The 19,527-nt window shown below is 36.9% G+C and overlaps 1 protein-coding gene across 1 annotated transcript in view; it reads left to right on the forward strand.

Moving 5' to 3' along the window:
* Positions 1-19,527, forward strand: part of LOC150109194 (serine/threonine-protein kinase A-Raf-like) — a 344,481-nt gene that overhangs the window by 150,595 nt on the left and 174,359 nt on the right. The window contains exon 7 of the mRNA XM_090411929.1: positions 5,139-5,302. Coding sequence (XP_090268055.1) covers positions 5,139-5,302 — 164 coding nt within the window. The remainder of the gene's footprint in view (positions 1-5,138; positions 5,303-19,527) is intronic.

The following is a 19,527-nucleotide window of genomic DNA, read 5'->3' on the forward strand; positions in this document are numbered from 1 at the left end:
TAAATTCATAAGGAAAGTAAATTATTATAGGAAAAGTGACAACATAACACCACCATACTTCAGCATTTCTGGTCGAATATCACTACTCTTGCTGCCTTCCCACATTTCAAGTCTTTGATGGCTTTTTCTACTTCAAGTATGGTTATGTTTTCCTTCCTGTATGCCTGTTGAGTGTTTTTTACCACTATGCTATCACTGCTTGTTTCATTTAGCAATTTTTCGAAGTAATTACTCCATACGTCAAGGATATCTTTTTCTCCCATTTTCGTGTCAGCTTTATCATCTCTAACTCCTTTTACAGCACTCTTTCCTCCATTTCTAAGCTTCTTCAACAACCTCCAGAATATCTTACCTCCTTCTTGATATTTATTTTCCATGTTCTTGCCAAAGTCCTCCCATGACTTTTGTTTAGCTTTCTTACATTTGTCTCTGTATTCTCTAAGAGCACAAGCTGACTTCTTTGTCAGGAACTTTTGATATGCTTTCTTCTTTTCCTTCACTGCTTGTTTAACTTCCTGTGTCCACCATGGAGTTCTAATTTTTTCTATACTTGCAGACAACCTCACCACATGCCTCTCTGGCTGAATCAATCAGGGTTTTCTTCAAGGTTTGCCACTGAATCTCCAAGGTTTGGTTCTTGTTCTCCAACTCTCATTTTTTCGTCAATAATCTTTGTGTATTTTAGTCTACAGTTCACATCTCAGAGCTGCTCAACTTTTATTCGCTTTTAAAACTTTCTTACATGTCATTGTTTTCAATATGAAATTCAATTTTATCCTGCTCAAGACTAAATAGTGGTTGCTTCCAATTTCAAATCCTCTGTACACTCTGGTGTGCTACACCAGGGAGAAAACATCATATCAACAATAATATAGTCAATGAGACTTTTCTTATTCCTTGCCTCTTCTCTCCATGTGAATTTTTGTTCACAACACCATCTTCCAACATTTTTATGTTGGAACATGGTGTTAGTTATAACCAGTTCATGTTCTGAGCAGAAATCCAACAGGTATTTGCCATTATTATTAGCTTTGCTCTTTTCTCCAAATTTTCCCAAAACATTTTTGCATGTCTCACAATCACTTCCTACTCTGCTATTTAGATCCTGAACAAGGATCAACTTTTCCTTTTTCATTGTGTCAGTATCTTTCTCTATAGCCTCCAAAAATTCCTTCACTTCTACCTTAGTAGAGCGTTCTGTGGGACCATAGGCACAAATAAGTCTCATTGTCCAGTTCCCCATTCTCATATTTGCCCACATTACTCTACTTGAGACTGACTGCCATTCAAGAAGATTAACCTCATATTTTGTGTTGAATACTATGGCTACTCCTTCTTTTCCTCAATTGTCATTGCCTGAATATAATATTTTGTATTTATTACTCAGAAAGATCTCATCAGTTTTTGTCTTTTTTGTTTCAGTCACCCCTATTATGTCGATCTGGTACTTATCTAATTCCTCAGCTAGCTTCGTTTCTTTGCCATTCAGGCTTCTTATGTTGATAGTACCGATCTTTAACTCTGGTGATGTTGAGTTGGGTTGTGCTTTCAGATTTGTTTCAGTAGCTGACTTTTTGCTGTTCACCCTGGTTCCCTGGCGAAAACAACGGGGGCCTTGTTTAACCGGGTGACGGCCCAGCCGGCATGAAATTTTGTCATGTTGTACCATCATTTTGTATATTGGTTTTAGCCAATAAGAATACAATTTAGTCGGCTAAATCCCAAATTGCCAGCCCATCCTCGTTCGTTCATTATCCAGGTAGATACCCCACAGGGTGCACCACGTGAAGGTGAGGATAGGACATTAGGTCAGAAGCCCTGGTCGGTTTTCTGCATTCCTTTAAAGGCTATGTGGAGGTTTCCTCTCAGTTATACAGCTTTGACTCTTAAGCACCCCTTCAGGTAACTCTAACATTTCAATACTTAAATCTTAATTCTTATTTTTATGACCACTTTCAGTCCAACAGTTCTCAGTCTGTAGCATTCCATTGCTGGACAAAGACCTCTCCAGACTTTCTTAGCTCTCCTCTCTCATGGCCCATACTTATCCAGTTGTTTTCCAATTCCTATGATCTAACTTCTCTGTGATCATATGAATCTCTTGCCATCTGGCAGTGGTAGCCCTGCAAGAGGACTTAAATAAGCTAAATAGATTGGCAAATGAATGGGGGTGTCAGTTTAATGCAGCAAAATGTAAGGTCTTGAGGTTTGGGAAACATCGATGAGATGCTGCATACTCTATGGGAGGAGTTATACTGGAGGAAGTAGGGGAGACAAGAGATCTGGGGTTGGTGATTGATAGAAACCTGAAGTTTAGGAGACATATTGCAAAGGTGGTAAAGGTAACACAGAGGATTGCTGCAATTATGAGAAGGACACTGACCTGCAAAGATAAGAGGGTTATCATTCCGTTGTATAAGTCTCTGATCAGACCACACTTAGACTATTGTTCTCAAATTTGGTCCCCAGGATTTGAAGGGGATAAATTAACTGTGGAAAGGATACAAAGACAGATGACAAAGATGGTTTCAGGACTGTACAAGGATAGTTATGAGGATCGGCTGAGGGAATGTGGACTGCAGAGTTTGGTGGATAGAAGAAGGAGAGGTGATATGATTGAGACTTTTAAACTGTTCAGAGGTGGTTACAGGGTTGACACTGGGGAGTTCTTTTGCTTGGTTGAACAGCAGGAAGGAGTGATGACAAGAGACCATCCCTAGAAGTTACGAAAGGAAACTGTGAGCTAGAGGGTAAGGAGTGGTTTCTTTGCATGGAGGGTGGTTGAACCACCCTCCATGTAAAGGGTGGGAGGGAGCGAGAACGGTCAATGAGTTTAAAGAGTGGTATGATAGACTTTGTATTTCTTAGGGGGGGACCCCCCTCGATGAGTCTTGACAGACTTTATGTTCTTAGGAAGGACCTCCCATGATGAGTCTTTTGACTCCATGAGGCCTGAATAATAATAATAATAATAATAATAATAATCTCTCTCTGAGACTCCAAACTGTAGTAAGGGCTGTTCAACTGTCATCTGGTTAATGACCAGTCTGTTTTAATTTCCCAAATGTTTTTCATTGCTCTTTGATGGCACCATCTAATTTTTCTGCTTTTTCTCACGTACCACATTTGAACACAATATGTCAATGGGGACAACATATGGAATTCATCAGCATTTTTAGAAGAGATGAGCAAGCCATCCTTCATCCACAGACTCATTCTCCAGTAATTTTTCCATGCTTTGACTATTCTGGACTGTATTTCTATGGATGGATATACTCATGAACATATTCAATGTTAATACCATTTAGCAAAATGGGGATTTTTGAGCTGAGTCATGATATATATATATATATATATATATATATATATATATAAAAATCAACTAACGCCTTTTTATTCCCGTATACGGGAGTAGGCGAGGCCATTTAGCCCTATCTAACTTTTGGAGACTGAGTGCGCAGTTCAATCTCCACTGGTACCAATCAGAGATAGATGGCCCAAGGCTATCACTAATTAAGCGGTTCACAGTGAAGAGAGACGACTCAAATGTGCTGCCATCTCGTGGTCCCTAACCCTAACACAATATATTTAATGTCTGAAATAATGTGGGTTCTACGGTCGATTTTCTTGAGTTTATGGGACGAAAAACCAGTTTCCGGGAGGAAAAACCCGCTTGCCCGTGCTAGAGATTGACTAACTCGGGAACCGGTCGAAAAAAGGCTTAGAAAAATTTCCTCTAGTCGCCGACTAGACTCGAAACCAAGTCTTCCTTCATGCGGTCAAGCGCCGTGGTGTGCAAACGCCATATCCACTGAGCTGCACAGGCTCATATATATATATATATATATATATATATATATATATATATATATATATATATATTTGTAAAATTCATTTAAAGTCCCATAAGTTTGTTGTATTGGGATCTTCAGAAAAGATAATGTCAACTGCAATTAAAGAGCTGTAGACTACTTTAAATTCTGCCATAGACATTCTCAATGACAGGATGTTCATTCTTGGTCCATTATACAGAAATTACACTCAGTTGACAAAACATTTGGGATATGGATGATGGGAAGTTGAACTTCCCATCATCCATATCCCATATCACTGAACGACATATTGTCGCCCAAGTGATAAGAATCCTAGAATTCTTGAGGACAACTGTATCAAAGGTGTATTGTGAGTATTCCATCAACAGATGTACCAGCGAGCAAGTGGTGGTTGACCACACACACCATTGATGACTGGGGTTGATGCAGACTGTCCAGGCTCGTACAGACTAACTGCAAGATAATGGTGGTTGGTCTGTACGAGACCAACACAACCACAAATCACATCCAGTTTCAATGTCATAGGTTCAAGCAGCATCAGCAAGCAAATGGTATGATATACCATGCATACCATACCATCCAGTGGTTCTGCTAAGGTCCCCCGGATTTAAATCCAATTGAATCTCTCTGGCATGCTGACATCTAAGGTACAATGACATCTAATGCCATGTGGACAATGCTGCAAAATGCATGGCTGGAATTACCTCCAGCAACTGGTGGAATCAATGCCTCAGAGAGTACAGGATGTTAATCGTGCTAGAGGATCGACATGCTGTTAGGTAGTATAATGTTTTGTCCATTGAGTATACTTGTTAATGCCTTGTGTTTGGAGTGACAGATCATGCATTTTTTTATTATTATTTATTTGTTTGTTTATTTTTTGGGCTGTTGATTGATCTAACAAGTATCAGTAGTGTAATAAATTATAATTTCATGTGATGTTTTGAGTCAAAAACTTGTTTATTAATTGAAGAATGGAAGATTGTAACAATAGAATTGATGTATTATGTTTGATAAAACCTTGTTGTATAAAATAACAATAGTTGGACAAACACTTTTATTTTAAAAAGAAAAGTTAATTTTTTGTAGCATTTTCTATGTGCATAATAAAATGCAGTCATCCAAAACAAAGGCAACCAAATGCAAGTAAACATCTGCTAATCTAAATTTAAATGAATCGAGGTACATTTCATAAGATTTTTCTGTTGCTCACTAGTTTTCTGTATATCATTGTACCAAATTTCACTTTCATACTCATATGATTCTGAGTTGTTGTTGTTTTTGATGAGGAATTTTCGAATTTAGGTACGCAAGACATTCTTCACTTTAGCATTTTGTGAGTGTTGTCGGAGACTCCTTTTCCATGGATTCCGGTGTCAAACATGTGGTTATCGATTTCACCAGCGTTGTGCAGCTGGTGTTCCAACTCTATGTCAGCCACTCAGAGTAGAGCATAATTATTACAGGCAGTAAGTAAAAGTTAAGTGATTAAATAATTATGTCAAAGCATACAGTTTTTTATATTAGTTGTTACAGCTACGTGCACACTGCGTACATGTGAAAGAAAGGGAGCAAGAGATAGCTTTCAACATGCTAACTTTGTGACAATTTGATAAATTTCCATGAAGATGTTAATATTTATTGTGCTTATTATGGCCTTTTATTTTAAAAAAATCTTTAAAAAATGCACAAGCCAAGATGTATACCATCTAAATAGTTGTTGTTCTGACCAATTGCTTATGCACAAACGAGCCACTCAGAAAGTTAAGTATAGTATATTGTTTTATGACCAGCAAACCTATGTAATCTCCACATGAATTTTCTGTAAATTGTAATAATTTACTTTATAGCGTTTACATTAAGAATTTGCTGTTACTTGCAGAAATATAAAGGAATCAGCGATTGATAACTAGGTATAAAAGTTTTATTTTCCTCAAGGCTTGTAATATGAGCAGTATATAAATGGTAAATATAGTACTTATGTAACCATGTGGCAGTGTTTCTGGTATCAGAAGAAAAACTGTTATAGGTTTGATTCTAGTCACTAACTAGAACTTTTGAGAGGATTCCTGACATTAAATCTCTAGCAAGGGGATATAGGGATTTTCTTCTGGTAAGGCAGGTTTTTTTCTCCACATCTCAAAAACATTGTCTGCAGAACTTGGCTATTTCAGACAGCATTACAAACATCAGTATTTAAGATAATGAGATAGCGGAAGCTGTCATGCTCTCCTGTTGATGCCTTGAAAATCATTGAGAGCTCAGCTGTTAGTGACAGCCAATTATGGAGACTAATAGCCTATTGATTTCCAAAAGTTAGACTTGCACCTATTCCCTTTAGAGGTGTGGGTTTTATCGCACCGGTACATGAAAGGTTGCAAAATATATTATCAGTGCTATGTATGGACAAAGGTTAAGGAGGGGGGGGGGAACAAAAGGAACGTGTTGACATTGCTTTAACAACTGGAGGTAGTCTTTGAAGAAGGCAGAGTGTGTGGGAGTCTGTTCAAAGAACAGATGTAGTATGCAAGAGGAAGAAAGTGGAGGAATGAAGATGGACAGTTCAGCAGAACGTTATCCATAAATATACCTAAGAGAGAGAGATTGATTTGGTTGAATTGTGACAAGGATTATCAGTTAATTGGACTGATCTCTTTTGGATAGCATTAGGCATTCTTAAAGAAGTTGTAAGTGCAGTATTACAGATGTGTGAACAGTATTCCAAGGTTGTACAGATCTGCAATTTATATAATGATAACAGTTTCACTGACGAGAGGTAGTTTTGAGCAGGAAAGTATGCTTACCATTTTGGAGAATGAAAAGGTTCTAACTGAGATGTGTTTGTACCAGGGACGACTAGAGGTATAAGTCAGCTGAAGAAGAGAAATCTCCTCATTTGGATATTATCTAAAGTAAGAGTAAGTAAAGGTACAGCTTTCTTGTGGGAAATAAGACAGAATTGTATAGCATTCAAGTAGAACAGCAAGGAGATCAGAGGTTAAGGCATTGGTTATGGAAGATCTTCAAGTTTCGAATTATTTTGTACTACAAGGTTTGTTAAAAGCATTGGAATGGAATATACCATCATCCTTAAAGCCATGGACAGGAATTGTGGTCAGTGAGAGATCACTTGCATGCAGAAGGTAAGCAAATGAAAGTACTCAGGCCTGGGCTAGTTCACTTTTCAAGGTCTCTTTGTCAAACCTGACTTAATGCTTTAGATATGTCGACGAGTAACTTAAGTTTCTCCAAACCCTTCTATGACTTATGTCCAAATGCAGCTGGTGATGGCTAAGAGATCAGCTGTAGATGGAGAGTTCATATGTGTGTGTGTGATTACCATCTGAAAAAAAATCAAAGTAAGTCTTGTTTAATAATTGTCACAGCCTTCTAATGTGAATTTTAGATCTCAATTTCAATCAACTATGAAAGCTATTTGTCCAACTATGTGTTGGACAAATAGCTATTAAGTTGCTAATTAGACATCAGGAAAGAATATCTCTTGTTTTGGCTGTTCACCTGTTATCTCAAAAATAGTGAAAGACAATCGGCTGTACATGTCTGTTATGGTAATTTCATGTGATTCATTTGTACTGTATTTGCATGATATTTGTTAAGGAATAGCATTCCCACTCTGACCAACAGGCTACGGGTTCAAATTCATGGGTAGGATATTTGGGAATACAAGGATAGTTTGAAAGGTTCTCGGCCTAACAATGAAAAAACAAATTTATAATTTCAAAATTATTTTTATTTTTCAACACAATCTCACTTAAGACTAATACATTTATTTCAGCGATGCTCCACCTCCATTATTCTGTCCCTGTAGTGGTTCTCAGTAAGATCTGCAAAATCCCCATCTACAGCTGCAAACACTTCTTGATTGGAAGAAAAATTCTGACCAGCGAGGAAGAGTTTTAGTTTTGGGAAGAGATAGAAGTCAGAGGGAGCAAATCTGGGGAATAGGGTGGATGTTCCAACAATTCATAGTGCAGATTCCTTAATTTTCCCATTGCCAAAATACCTTTGTGGGCAAGTGTGTTGTCCTGATGAAAGGTGATTTTTTTCTTCTGCAAACCAGGTCCTTTCTCATAAATTTTTTCTTTATTGTTTTTGTTTTACCCTTTTCAAGATAATTAATAAACAAAATGCCTTTAGCATCCCAAAACACCAATGCCCATGACCTTTCCTGCTGATGGAATCAACTTTGTCTTCTTTGGCTTCTGTCCACTGTTTTGACTGCTGCTGTTTGGATTTTGGTGTGTAATCGTGAGTCCAAGTCTTATCCATAGTAATAAATTGATGCACAAAATCAGTTTTATTCTTGTTAAAATGCTCCAAGCACTGTTCGGAGATTTTCATGCGAGTGTGTTTTTCATTTGCTGTGCATGAGAATGCCACCCTTTTTGCGCAAAGCTTTTTCATTTGCAGTTCTTCATGCAAAATATATCCTACATGTTCTTTTGAAATGCCTATAGTCTCAGCAATTTCATGCACTTTAACTCATCGGTTCCAATACCATATCATGCACTTGATCAATGATTTCTGGTATTGTTACACTTTTTGGACGTCTTTCACATGGATCATCTTCAAGGCTGGTACAGTAACATTTAAATTTGGCAGCCCGTTTCTTAATTGTTGAAAACGAAGGAGAAGAGTGTGTAAACTTTTCTGAACTTCGAATGAATTTCTTTTGGTGTTAAACCTTCTTTTACAAAGAATTTCATAACCGCATGATACTCATTATCCATTTTAAGGGATATAGACAATGCTTTTGCTTTAAACAGCTGTATAAAACAAACTGCTTGATTGAATGACTTACAATTTCATATGGCTGCTTATGACAGAAGTACCTACTTAGAAAAAAAAATCTTGTCGATAGTGTTGCCTTCTGTGTCAAGGCCAAGAACCTTTCAGACCACCCTCGTATCTGTAGGTGTTAAATGAATTTCAGTGCTCACTGTGAGAAATACTAACTTTGTTATTGGAGGCTTAAAGCAGATTAAAAAAGTGTCTCTATAACAAGTATTGCACCAGATCATGTAACCTTTAATGTGCTCATGGTACTAAGGTACTGTAAGTTTTCAACTTTTCATGGGAGGGGATTCACATAAATAAAAGCACAGTTGATATTTATTTTGGATATTATAAAAGAATATCCACTTAATGCTTCAATGTTTCCAGTGAGTTTACAAAGATGGGTACACACACAATTTCCTTATAAGTTCTCTCTGTGTGTGTGCGCATGCACGCACGTGCACGCTCACACTTACATATGGGGATTGACAAATTATGCAAAATCCCACTCACCCAAGACCCTCCCGTCATTTTTTAATGATAATAAAATCTCAATAAGTCAATAGGAGTCCGACAAATTGATCAGTGGCACTGGATCTCGACATGACTTTATTAATTTTTTTTAATTAAAAAAAATTCTATTTATCTATTCTTCAGCTACTTACAGTTGGCAAAATCAACTTGCCATGGGCAAGTGGGTGAGCATAATTTATCAAGCTATCGAGCCTTATGTATTGAGCTCTGTGTGTGCGCGCGTGCGCACACACACAGACATGTCAAAATATGTAATGATATTTACAGGTTCTCTATATGAGTATGTTTTTAATTGAAGATTTTGTGATATACATAAAAGGCTTCGTGCAGTTTAGTAATTTTTTAAATTTTATGAATTCAGGAGAATTGTCTAACATTTTCAGTAAACAAAAATGAAATATTATAGCAATGTGCAGTCTTATATAAAATTTACAAACCTACTCACAAAAGATTTCAAAACTGTAGCATATCAGTATTGCATGGGCATGAGGTTAAGAAGGTATCTGTTAATGTGGTTCCTGAGCATTTGAATGTGGGAGAATGCTCCAAATTAATTGAGGTGAATGGAGTGAATGAGAAGAAATCAATTTATTTGGTAGATTTAAGGCCCAAACACTCAGTGGTTATCGATTGGCAAATGCTTTCTTCCATTCTTCTTGTAATCACAAAAAAAGAATGGGAGAATTATGGTGGTCACTTCAGCAGAACATTGACATCAAAATACTTTTAGACAAGCATAAAACAGAAACCAAGCATCTTTGATAGAGTAATTGGAATGAAATTGTGAGAGGGAGAGTCATCAATTAATTGGCTTGTTTTCTAGATAACATCAAGCATTTTTAGGGAGCATTTTTCTGACAGCTGAGAGTAAGTTTAATAGTCTTTAGCAGAAAAGTATATCTAGTTTTTCAGAAGTTGAAGTAGCCATGGCTGAGTTGTGTTCGTGCTAGGAAAAGGCAGAAATATAAGTCAACCTGAGAAGAGACATCTAATCATATTTGGAAATTGGGTAATATCAGAAGTGCATGGAAAATGCAGTGAGTTCATTCTTTTGAGAAATAAGACCTGTGCTTTTGGTAGCATCAAAGTTCTTAGTCTCGCTGATTGATTATGCACTGCAAAGTTTCTCAAATGATGAAGAAGAAGAAGAAAATGTACTGTTGTCAGCAGTTATGAATAGGATTTGTAGAATTAGGATTTATTTATTGAGAAAATCATTTACATACAGTAGGAAAAGAGCAGGTGAAAATTCTTCACCTTAGTTTGCCAACTACATTGAGGAAATCTGAGGCAGGAGGCTGTCCATTGTGACTTGTAATGGATAATCAGAAAGGAAACTTAAGACTTATTTGCAAAAGATAGATGACAAACCATAAGATAGTAGTTCTTCATGTTCAGGAGAGACCCATAATGAAAGTCAATTTGTAAGCAAATTATGCGAAGTTTAAATTTAGATTTAATTTAATTTTAAGTTCTTTTAGAAATGTCATAGAAATAATTTTATGAATAGAATAATTGAAATCTTTTTCAAATTCAGGTCCTACCTTTTTATTGAAAAATGTGTATGGAATATTTTCATGCTACTTTTGAAAGCTTGCCTTGAAAGTAATTCATTGTTTAGTTATTTTTAAAAGATTTAAATTCATTCATTTTTCATTTAAAAAGAAGTGATGTTAGTGAATAAAATTTCAAAATTATTTATCAAAACTTGCAAGTCTATATCTTAGAATTTATTGTTAAATCATGCTTGTAGTTTTAGTTACATGTTACTGTTCTGCCATAGTGAGCAATAAATATGTTAATGTCATCTTCCTTTTCGAGTTTTGATACAGATTTTTAAAATGTGTGCCACAAAGATTTATTTTTGTATATCACAAATATGAAGTTTCCTGACTCATTGCTACCTACACTATCCACTCACCACAGACTCCGATGACTCATTCTACTTATTTGCCACTTTCCAAGTAAAAAATCTAGTCCTCACTTTGCTGTACCTGTAAAAACCCTTTTAATAGCTTAAACATTTCTGCTTACTGTTGAACCTCTGCAACTCTCAATCTGCCACTGTAGGGAGCATTCCACAGACCATCACCATCCTATCACTTATCTCTAGATGGTTCTTCTTCACTATTTCATTATCACCAAGTAATCTAGGTGCTGAACATGTGAACAGTAATCCTGATGTGCCACATCAAAGCCTTATAAAGAGGAATGGCAACATCCTAATCTCAGCTTGTAAGTGTGGTTTTCAATAACCAAGTACACTCGGGTCTCTTTTTATGCGGTAGATACGTTCCACAGAAAACCGCATATAAAAAATCGCACAATAAAGGCCTAACTTACGTTGAAAAATTAGGGATACGTTCCATAATTTTCTAAAACCACATAAAACCGAAGCAATGAATTAAAATAAACCTGTCCTGTCAGGTGTCTTCTCCCTCCAAGAGATTGACTACCATGTGTCTCCACCATGTCCTATTCTGCGCCTCTCTGCTGCATTCCTCATATGAGAGATAGGTCCAGTCTTCTATATTTTTCATCCACTCCAGTCGTTGTCTTCCTCCCCTTCTCTTTCCCTCGACAGTTCCTTCAAGAAGTGTCCTTTGTAGGCAGTTATATCTCAGAATATGTCCAAAATATCTGACTTTTCTCTTTTTAATTTCTTTCATCAGGCTCCTGTTTATGCCTGCCATCTCTAGTACCTCTTCATTTGACTTTTTGTCTTTCCTTGATATTCTCATAATTCTTTGTAGCATCCACATTTCAAAGGCTTCCAGTTTTATCACACTCAGATTGGAGAGTGTCCATGTCTCTACTTCATATAATAATGTAGACCATATGTAGCATTTGGAGATTCTTAGTCTTGTTTTCAGATTTTAAAAAAATCTGAAAAGTTTATGAAAATTCAGGAAAATAAGAATGCCTAAGTTTGTTTTTAAAGCTTTATTCATTTAATTTTATTGAAAAGTAACTTTTTTTGTTACATTTTGTCATTAGAATTATCATCGCTATTAGACAATATTCGGCAACGTTTTCGAACTGGTACAAAATCACTTTCATCACCAGAAGAGATAGTCAGTGCATCAGATCTGTATGGTAAAGGCAATGGTTCTTCACAAACAGAATAGCTTCACCCTCGTTCTGTGCGGATTTTTTTCTTCTGACAATGTAATCAGTGATTAAGCTTTGTGATGCTGATTTCACTAATATTTTATACAGCTCGCGATATCCAGACATACAGTTCTCCAGCTCACATTGGAATTTAAAGGCTCGTTCAGAATTTGTGTCATTAACAAGAAAATGATTTTCCAATTTATTGCACAGTTCAAGACCTTCACGAATTATATTTGCAGTGAGGGGGACAGGTTTTTCTTCCGCTTCACTATCGTTTTCTGGATCTTCGATATCTAAAGTTAATCAATATCCAATAATATCATCATCATCACTTAAGGCATTATCCACAAGCAATTAGTCTACATCATTCTGGCTAAATGTATCAAAACCTTCCCCACTAATTTCATGTGCCAAAGTAATGATTTCAGCTGGTAATGTAGATGTTTGCATAGTTGCACGTTTACAACACATCCAGGCCAAGCTGCTTTCTAGCAAGCATTTAAAGTTTGTGGTCTTATTTCGGCGATAGCAGATGCAACATGATTGAAGCAGTCCAAAATGGAAAATTTTTTCCAAATGTCAGTCACTGTTAATGATTCATTTTCTAGTTTATCCAATATAAATTGAAAAGTGTGATTTATTGTAATATTTTTTAAAAGTAGCAATTATGCCTTGATCTGATGGCTGAATAATGCTTGTTGTATTGGGTGGAAAAAACACTACCTGCACATTTGGATGTTCTAAATGCGGATGACTTGGTGCATTGTCAACAATTAATAAAACTTTAAAATCGAGAGCTTTTTGCTTCATATATGTTTCCACTTCTGTTACAAAGCAATTATTGAACCATTCAGTAAATATAGCAGTTGTTGCCCAGGCCTTTGTATTAGCCATCCAATGCCGGCAGCTGTTTTAGATCTTTGCCTTTTAGAGCACGTGGTCTTAGAAATCGATTTACTAGGAGGGGGTTTCAGCATTCGATCTCCTGATGCATTGCTACAAAGTAACAACATTAATCGATCTTTGCTTGCTTTAAACTTGCTTTTTTCTCCGACTTTGCGGAAAAAGTTCGACTAGGCAATTTCTTCCATAACAATCCTGTTTCGTCAGCGTTAAACACTTGATCGGGATAACATCCACAATCTTCAATAATTTTGGCTAACTTCTCTTGAAAATTTTTGGCTGCTGCTTCATCTGCTGCTGCAACCTTGTGTGTAATCTTCATATTATGAAGTGCATTCCTTTTTAAAAACCAGGTTAGCCAACCTTTGCTAGCCGAAACTTCTTTATCAGCCTGGAAAGCGGAAGTAGATGGCTCCAGTTGCTTTATCTGTTCATAAAACTGAAGAGCTTTTTGTTTAATTAAATAAGCACTTATAGGAATTCTTCTTTGAGTTAATTCTTCAATCCAAATTACGAGCGCTCGTTCCGTGTTTCTAATAAAACATCTCTTGAGTACGATGACAATTTGGCACTTAGTTTTGTGCCAGAAATGACAGATTTTCTTATTGCAGCTTCATTCTTTTTAATTGCTCTTATAGTAGATTCGCTTAAATTAAAATGTTTATCAATCACCGTAGATCCCTCTCCTTTTGCTAAGCAATCTAAAATTGCAATTTTCATTTCCAAAGAAATTTCTTTTCTTTGGTGCTTTTTTTTCTCCATTGGACCAAATTAAATCTTTAAAATAACAAATAACAAAATTTAGACTTTCGATAATAAAAAGTCAAACACTTACTCATATGCAAAGTTAAACTTCACGAACACTCACCACTTTCACGTTATGCAGAATGTGCTGCAACGTGCTGTTCATTATGTACAACAGCGATGAACAAATTGGTCAACAACATGCGAAATCACGTGCTTTATAGGTAAAATTTTCCAACTGTTATACAAGCAAAATAGTTACCACTTTATAAACTACTCTGATCATAAAAGAGAAGTTAATTTACAACCATTTAATAATAAACAACTCATTCCACAATATGGATTGATTACTCCACGGCTTCCCAAACTGTGTTCCACGAGAAGTTCTCTTGGAATTTGTCATTTTAGTTTTCCAAGCATTTTTCATGAATAAATATGTTACAGTGGAAATATTCTGAGGAGAATAACATTCATGAATATGTCGAAAAGCTCAGACCCAGAACGTCTAAATAACATCTGTGTAGCAAATCTTAGTGACCAAGCCATGTATTTTTAAACATGGAAGTATTCATGAATTATCGTTAATTTTTACACATTGAAACCTTTCAACATTCGGGAAAGAGAATACTGCTGTTTATGACCTGTCGTAAAAATTGCCTGCAAGCCGATTACAACAACATGCAGCATATCCTCTGTTCTCAAAACTGAACGAAATAACATCTGTGTTGCAAATGTTAGTGACCAATCAGCAAGGAAGTATGAAGAAAATTTTTCCACTGAAATTGAAGATGAAGGTAGTCTATATGCAGTTCTCAGATTTAGTAATATTGAATACTTTCTTCACAAGTTCGTATTGTAGGGTGAAAGCGCTTGTTTCGAAACCATAGTGCCATGCTTTTTTAAAAGTAATAGGCTAACAGATTTAAATTTTAATATGAATAAGAGACAAGGGACTTCTTTTAATTTTGTTGTTAAGCAATAAGTGATTATAAAGTGATCTCCAGGATGTACAAAAGGAGGGGAAAACTACCAGCACACAGGAGAAAAAGTCTGCATTCACTCATAAGTACTTATAATATTATAAATTTTTGGTGATCAGAATGGGATGTCAATAAAAATCAGCACAAATTAATTTAATAATGTTTGTTTATTTGATGTTTAATTAATGAATGATTAATTAATAATAATAAATCAGCTAAATTAACAATAATTATTAATTAATATATTACAAAATAACCAAGGTGTTCCATGAAAATTTCAGGATTTGTGAAGTGTTCCGTTGTACGAAAAGTTTGGGAAACGCTGGATTACCCTATTATCGGAATGCATTCTCCTTCTGTTGACATGCACAGAAGTATCGAAAAATCTCGTATCTATGGGCGTACTATACCGCATAACTTCAAATCCGCATAAAAAGAGACCTGAGTGTATATTCCTTATTGAGTTGTCTTGGCCACCTTTGATGTATGTCCTTAGAACTTCTACTCCCTATCCACCAGCACCCCTAAATTCCTAGCTTCATCACTTTCCTGAAGTATAGTTCCATCAGTATAGTACACAGCGTGTAATCTTTTCATCCCAAAATTATTATTATTATTATTATTATTATTATTATTATTATTGTTCCGGGAAACTCCAAGGAGTCGACAGACTCATCGAGGGAGGCCCTAACATCATGTCAAGAACAACTATTCAACATTCACACAGTATCTATCATACCTTGCCTTGAACTCATTCACGGTCGTAGCACCCACAACAGACTCTGGAAGCTTATTCCACTCATTCACCACTCTCCAAGTAAAGAACCTAGCTCTAACACCCTTGTCAACCACGCTCTTGCCTAGCTTCCATGCATGGCCCCTAGTCCTCCCACCACCAGTCATATTTTCAAAAATATCTTCTGGATCAATCTTATAAAAACCCTTCAGTAATTTGAATGTCTCAATCATATCACCCCTCCTTCGCCTATCGTCCAATTTCTGCAACCCACAAATCTTCAACCTATTCTCATAAGGTTCATTCCACAGACCTGCTATCATCTTGGTCACTCGTCTCTGGACCCTCTCCACTTCCTCCCCATCACGAAGAAACCCTGGTGCCCATAACTGGGCACAGAAGTCCAAATGGGGTCTTATCAAGGCTCGATACAGAGGAACAACAACTTGTTCGTCTCTGCATGTTAAAGTATTTTTCAGAAGCCAAGTGATTTGGTGAGCTGTTTTAGTTACTTTTGCAATGTGCCCCCTAAACTTTAACTCCCTATCCACCAACACTCCCAAATCCCTGGCCTCATCAATCTCCTGGAGTATGGTTCCACCAATGCGATATACTGCTGCTATTCTTTTCACCCCAAAGTGCATAACCTTACACTTTGCCACATTAAATTGACATCCATTTTTCCTAGCCCAGTCTTCCAAACTATCCAAATCATCCTGTAAAATTTTGACATCCTGTGCACTCACAATTGCTCTACCCAACTTTGCATCATCAGCAAACAAGTGAACACTTCCTCTCAGATCCTTTCCAATATCATTGATGAACAAATTGAAAGCAGTGGTCCAAGAACAGAGCCCTGTGGCACTCCACTAGTCACAAGACGTCTTTTAGACTCCACTCCTGAATAAACCACTCTTTGATATCTATCCTTCAACCACCCTCCTATCCATCTCACCAACCCTATATCTATACCCATCTGCTCCAGTTTACTGATTAGGGTTCCATGTGGTATCCTATCAAAGGCCTTGGCAAGGTCCAGTAGTATCACTGTAAACCCATTACCCCTATCCAGTTCAGCCGTCACTGTGTTATAAAACGTGAGCAAGTTACTGAGGCATGATCTACCCTTCACAAAACCATGTTGTCCCCCATACAATATCCCATTTTCATCTATCCAATCCTGTATTCTTTTCTTGACTAATTTCTCTAAGACCTTGACAATGATTCCTGATATGCTAATCGGTCGGTAATTTACAACAGCAGTCTTCTTTATGCAGTGGAACTATTTTCACCTCTTTCCACCCGCTCGGGACTAACCCAGACCCGAGACTCAAATTAAACAAAATGGTCAAGGGTACTGACAATTCTTTAGCTGCTTCTCGTACAATACGAGCTGGTATACCATCCAATCCCACAGATGTATTGACATTGAGGTTATGCAATAGACTACTCACCTCCACTTCATTAACCACAATTCCCGTATAATCTACTGGTTTATTCGTTTCTGCAATGTCACCACCTGGATGATATACTCTTGCAAAGTGCTCACTCAGTAACTCAACTATCTCAACTGATTCAGTTACCTCCCTACCATCGGCATTCTTTAAAATCAATCTGCCATGTACATTTTTCCTTTTACTTGCTACATATCTAAAAAACTGTTTAGGATTCTCTTTAGCCTGCATGGCCAATGTTCTTTCGTAATCCTTTTTTGCTTTTCTTACCACACTCGTCACCCTTCTGGCCTGCGCTTTATACCGTTCATGTGCCTGCCGGTCACCCTTCTCCTTAAATTCCCTCCATAGTTGTTTCTTTTTTTGCAGCTCAAGCTTAATGGTGTTGTTCATCCATTTAACCCCTACTTGATTTATTATTCGGACTCTAGGTATACAGTCAGCCATTGCTTCATGCAAGCATTTCTTAACTACCTCCCATGCACTATCAACTTCTAGTCCTTGCAGTTGTACATGCCATGGCACTGAACCAATCAAACTCCTAAGCTTGTCATACTTTCCAGCCCGATAATTCCACATGTACCCTGTCTTAATTGAAAATTCTACACCTTTAGCCACCTCCCAAGTTAAGACCCTATGATCACTCTCACCGATTGGTGGCAATGTGGTCATATTTGTTACAGCCAAATCCTCAGATGTAATTACTAGGTCAAGCACTCTCTGACCCCTAGTATTTTCCATTACATGCTGTCGCAGATAGTTATCCCTTAATAACCGCATAAAATCCAGTTCCTTCCTTCCGTGTGTCCTCTCCTCACTCCAATCAATGTGACCATAGTTGAAATCTCCCATAATAATCACCCTCCTTCCACCAATTTCTTCTATTTGCTTGTGCATACTGTCACCACCAATTGTATATTTAGTTCTGCTAGCCACAATCTCACACCAAATGGCCTCAAATGTGCTCTTTTCTCTATCCTGCAATTCAACTTCTATTCTCCTTGGCTGGAGCTCATCACCTATCATCAACAATACTCCTCCCCCCCATTTTATTCTCTCTGTCATTCCTGAACACACTATACCCATCACATTCAATCCCACTAGTTATATCATCTACAGTCAGCCATGTTTCACTAATACCTATAACCTGTGGTCTAGAAGTGCCAACCATGGCCAAAAACTCTTCCTTCTTGTTCCTAATACTCCTAGTATTAGTGTACATGAATTTAAGACCCCCATTAGCCCCAACCCTACCTTGATGCCTTATATTAACTATCCCACTCAGATTTGTTGTCCTTATTTGCTCTGGCATATTATATTCATTCTTACATTCAACTGCCTCCATAAGGACTGTATATCTACTCCCCCCCCCTTAACAAATCTAGTTTCCCTGAATTTGCACATCCACTACATTCAGCAACACTTTCTCAAGTCTTCTTACACCGTAACCATTCAAATGCAAGCCATCCATCTTATATAGATCCTTTCGCCCATCAAACTCACAATGCATAACTTGACACCTTTTTTTTTTTTTTTACATTAATCTGGCACCCATTATCTTATGCCCATACTCTTCAGCATAATTTAAATCATCTTGCAAGCTATCTACATCACTTTAAACTATTGTAATTTAAACTATTACAATATCTAATTTTGCTTCATCAGCAAACAATGGAATATTTCCCTTCAAATCATTCCCTGTATGTACAAGTGAAATACACTTGGCACCACTAGTCACCTACTTTGTACTGAATTCTGCTCTGTATACCACTCTTAAATATCTATTATCTATCCATAGCCACCTCGTATCAATATCACTATCTTCATTGCCATTCCTATTGTTCCAATTTGTGTAAAAGAGTTCCTTGTGATATTCTGTCAAATGCCTCCAACAGTATCATAATGTAGCCATTCCCTTTATCTAATTCAACTGTCTATTTTATAAAAAGTGAGTTAATTGTAAGGTATGATGTACCCTTCACAGAGTCATGCTGTCTCCTCCTCCCATAGAGTATCAATAGAGTATTATATCCTTATCCATCCATTCTTAAATTCTATCTTTTGTCTAACTTTTCCATTATCTTTACCACAACTTCCAAGATACTGATTGTCTTATAATTTGCTACCTCAGCCTTGAGGCTTTCTTTATACAGCAGAACTATTTTGCCCTTCATTCCCTTGAGACTTGACCAACACAGAGGCCTATTTTAAACAGCCTGATCAGAGGCAGTGCCAATTCTCATAATATCCTTATAATGCAAGCTAATATCCCATCTAATCCCATGGCTATATTTGCATTGAGATTCTGTAATAACCTAAGTACTTCCAATTCACCATCCTTTATTCCTGCATCAGTCACCATCACAGCAGTTTCTTCACTTCAGTGATATCCCTTTGCAAAGTGGTCACTCAGTTAACTTTGTCATTTTGTC

The sequence above is a fragment of the Typopeltis vanoorti genome, chromosome 2 (genome assembly GCF_054136105.1).
Source record: "Typopeltis vanoorti isolate ZY-2024b chromosome 2, IOZ_Tvanoo_1.0, whole genome shotgun sequence".
Lineage (NCBI taxonomy): Eukaryota > Metazoa > Arthropoda > Arachnida > Uropygi > Thelyphonidae > Typopeltis > Typopeltis vanoorti.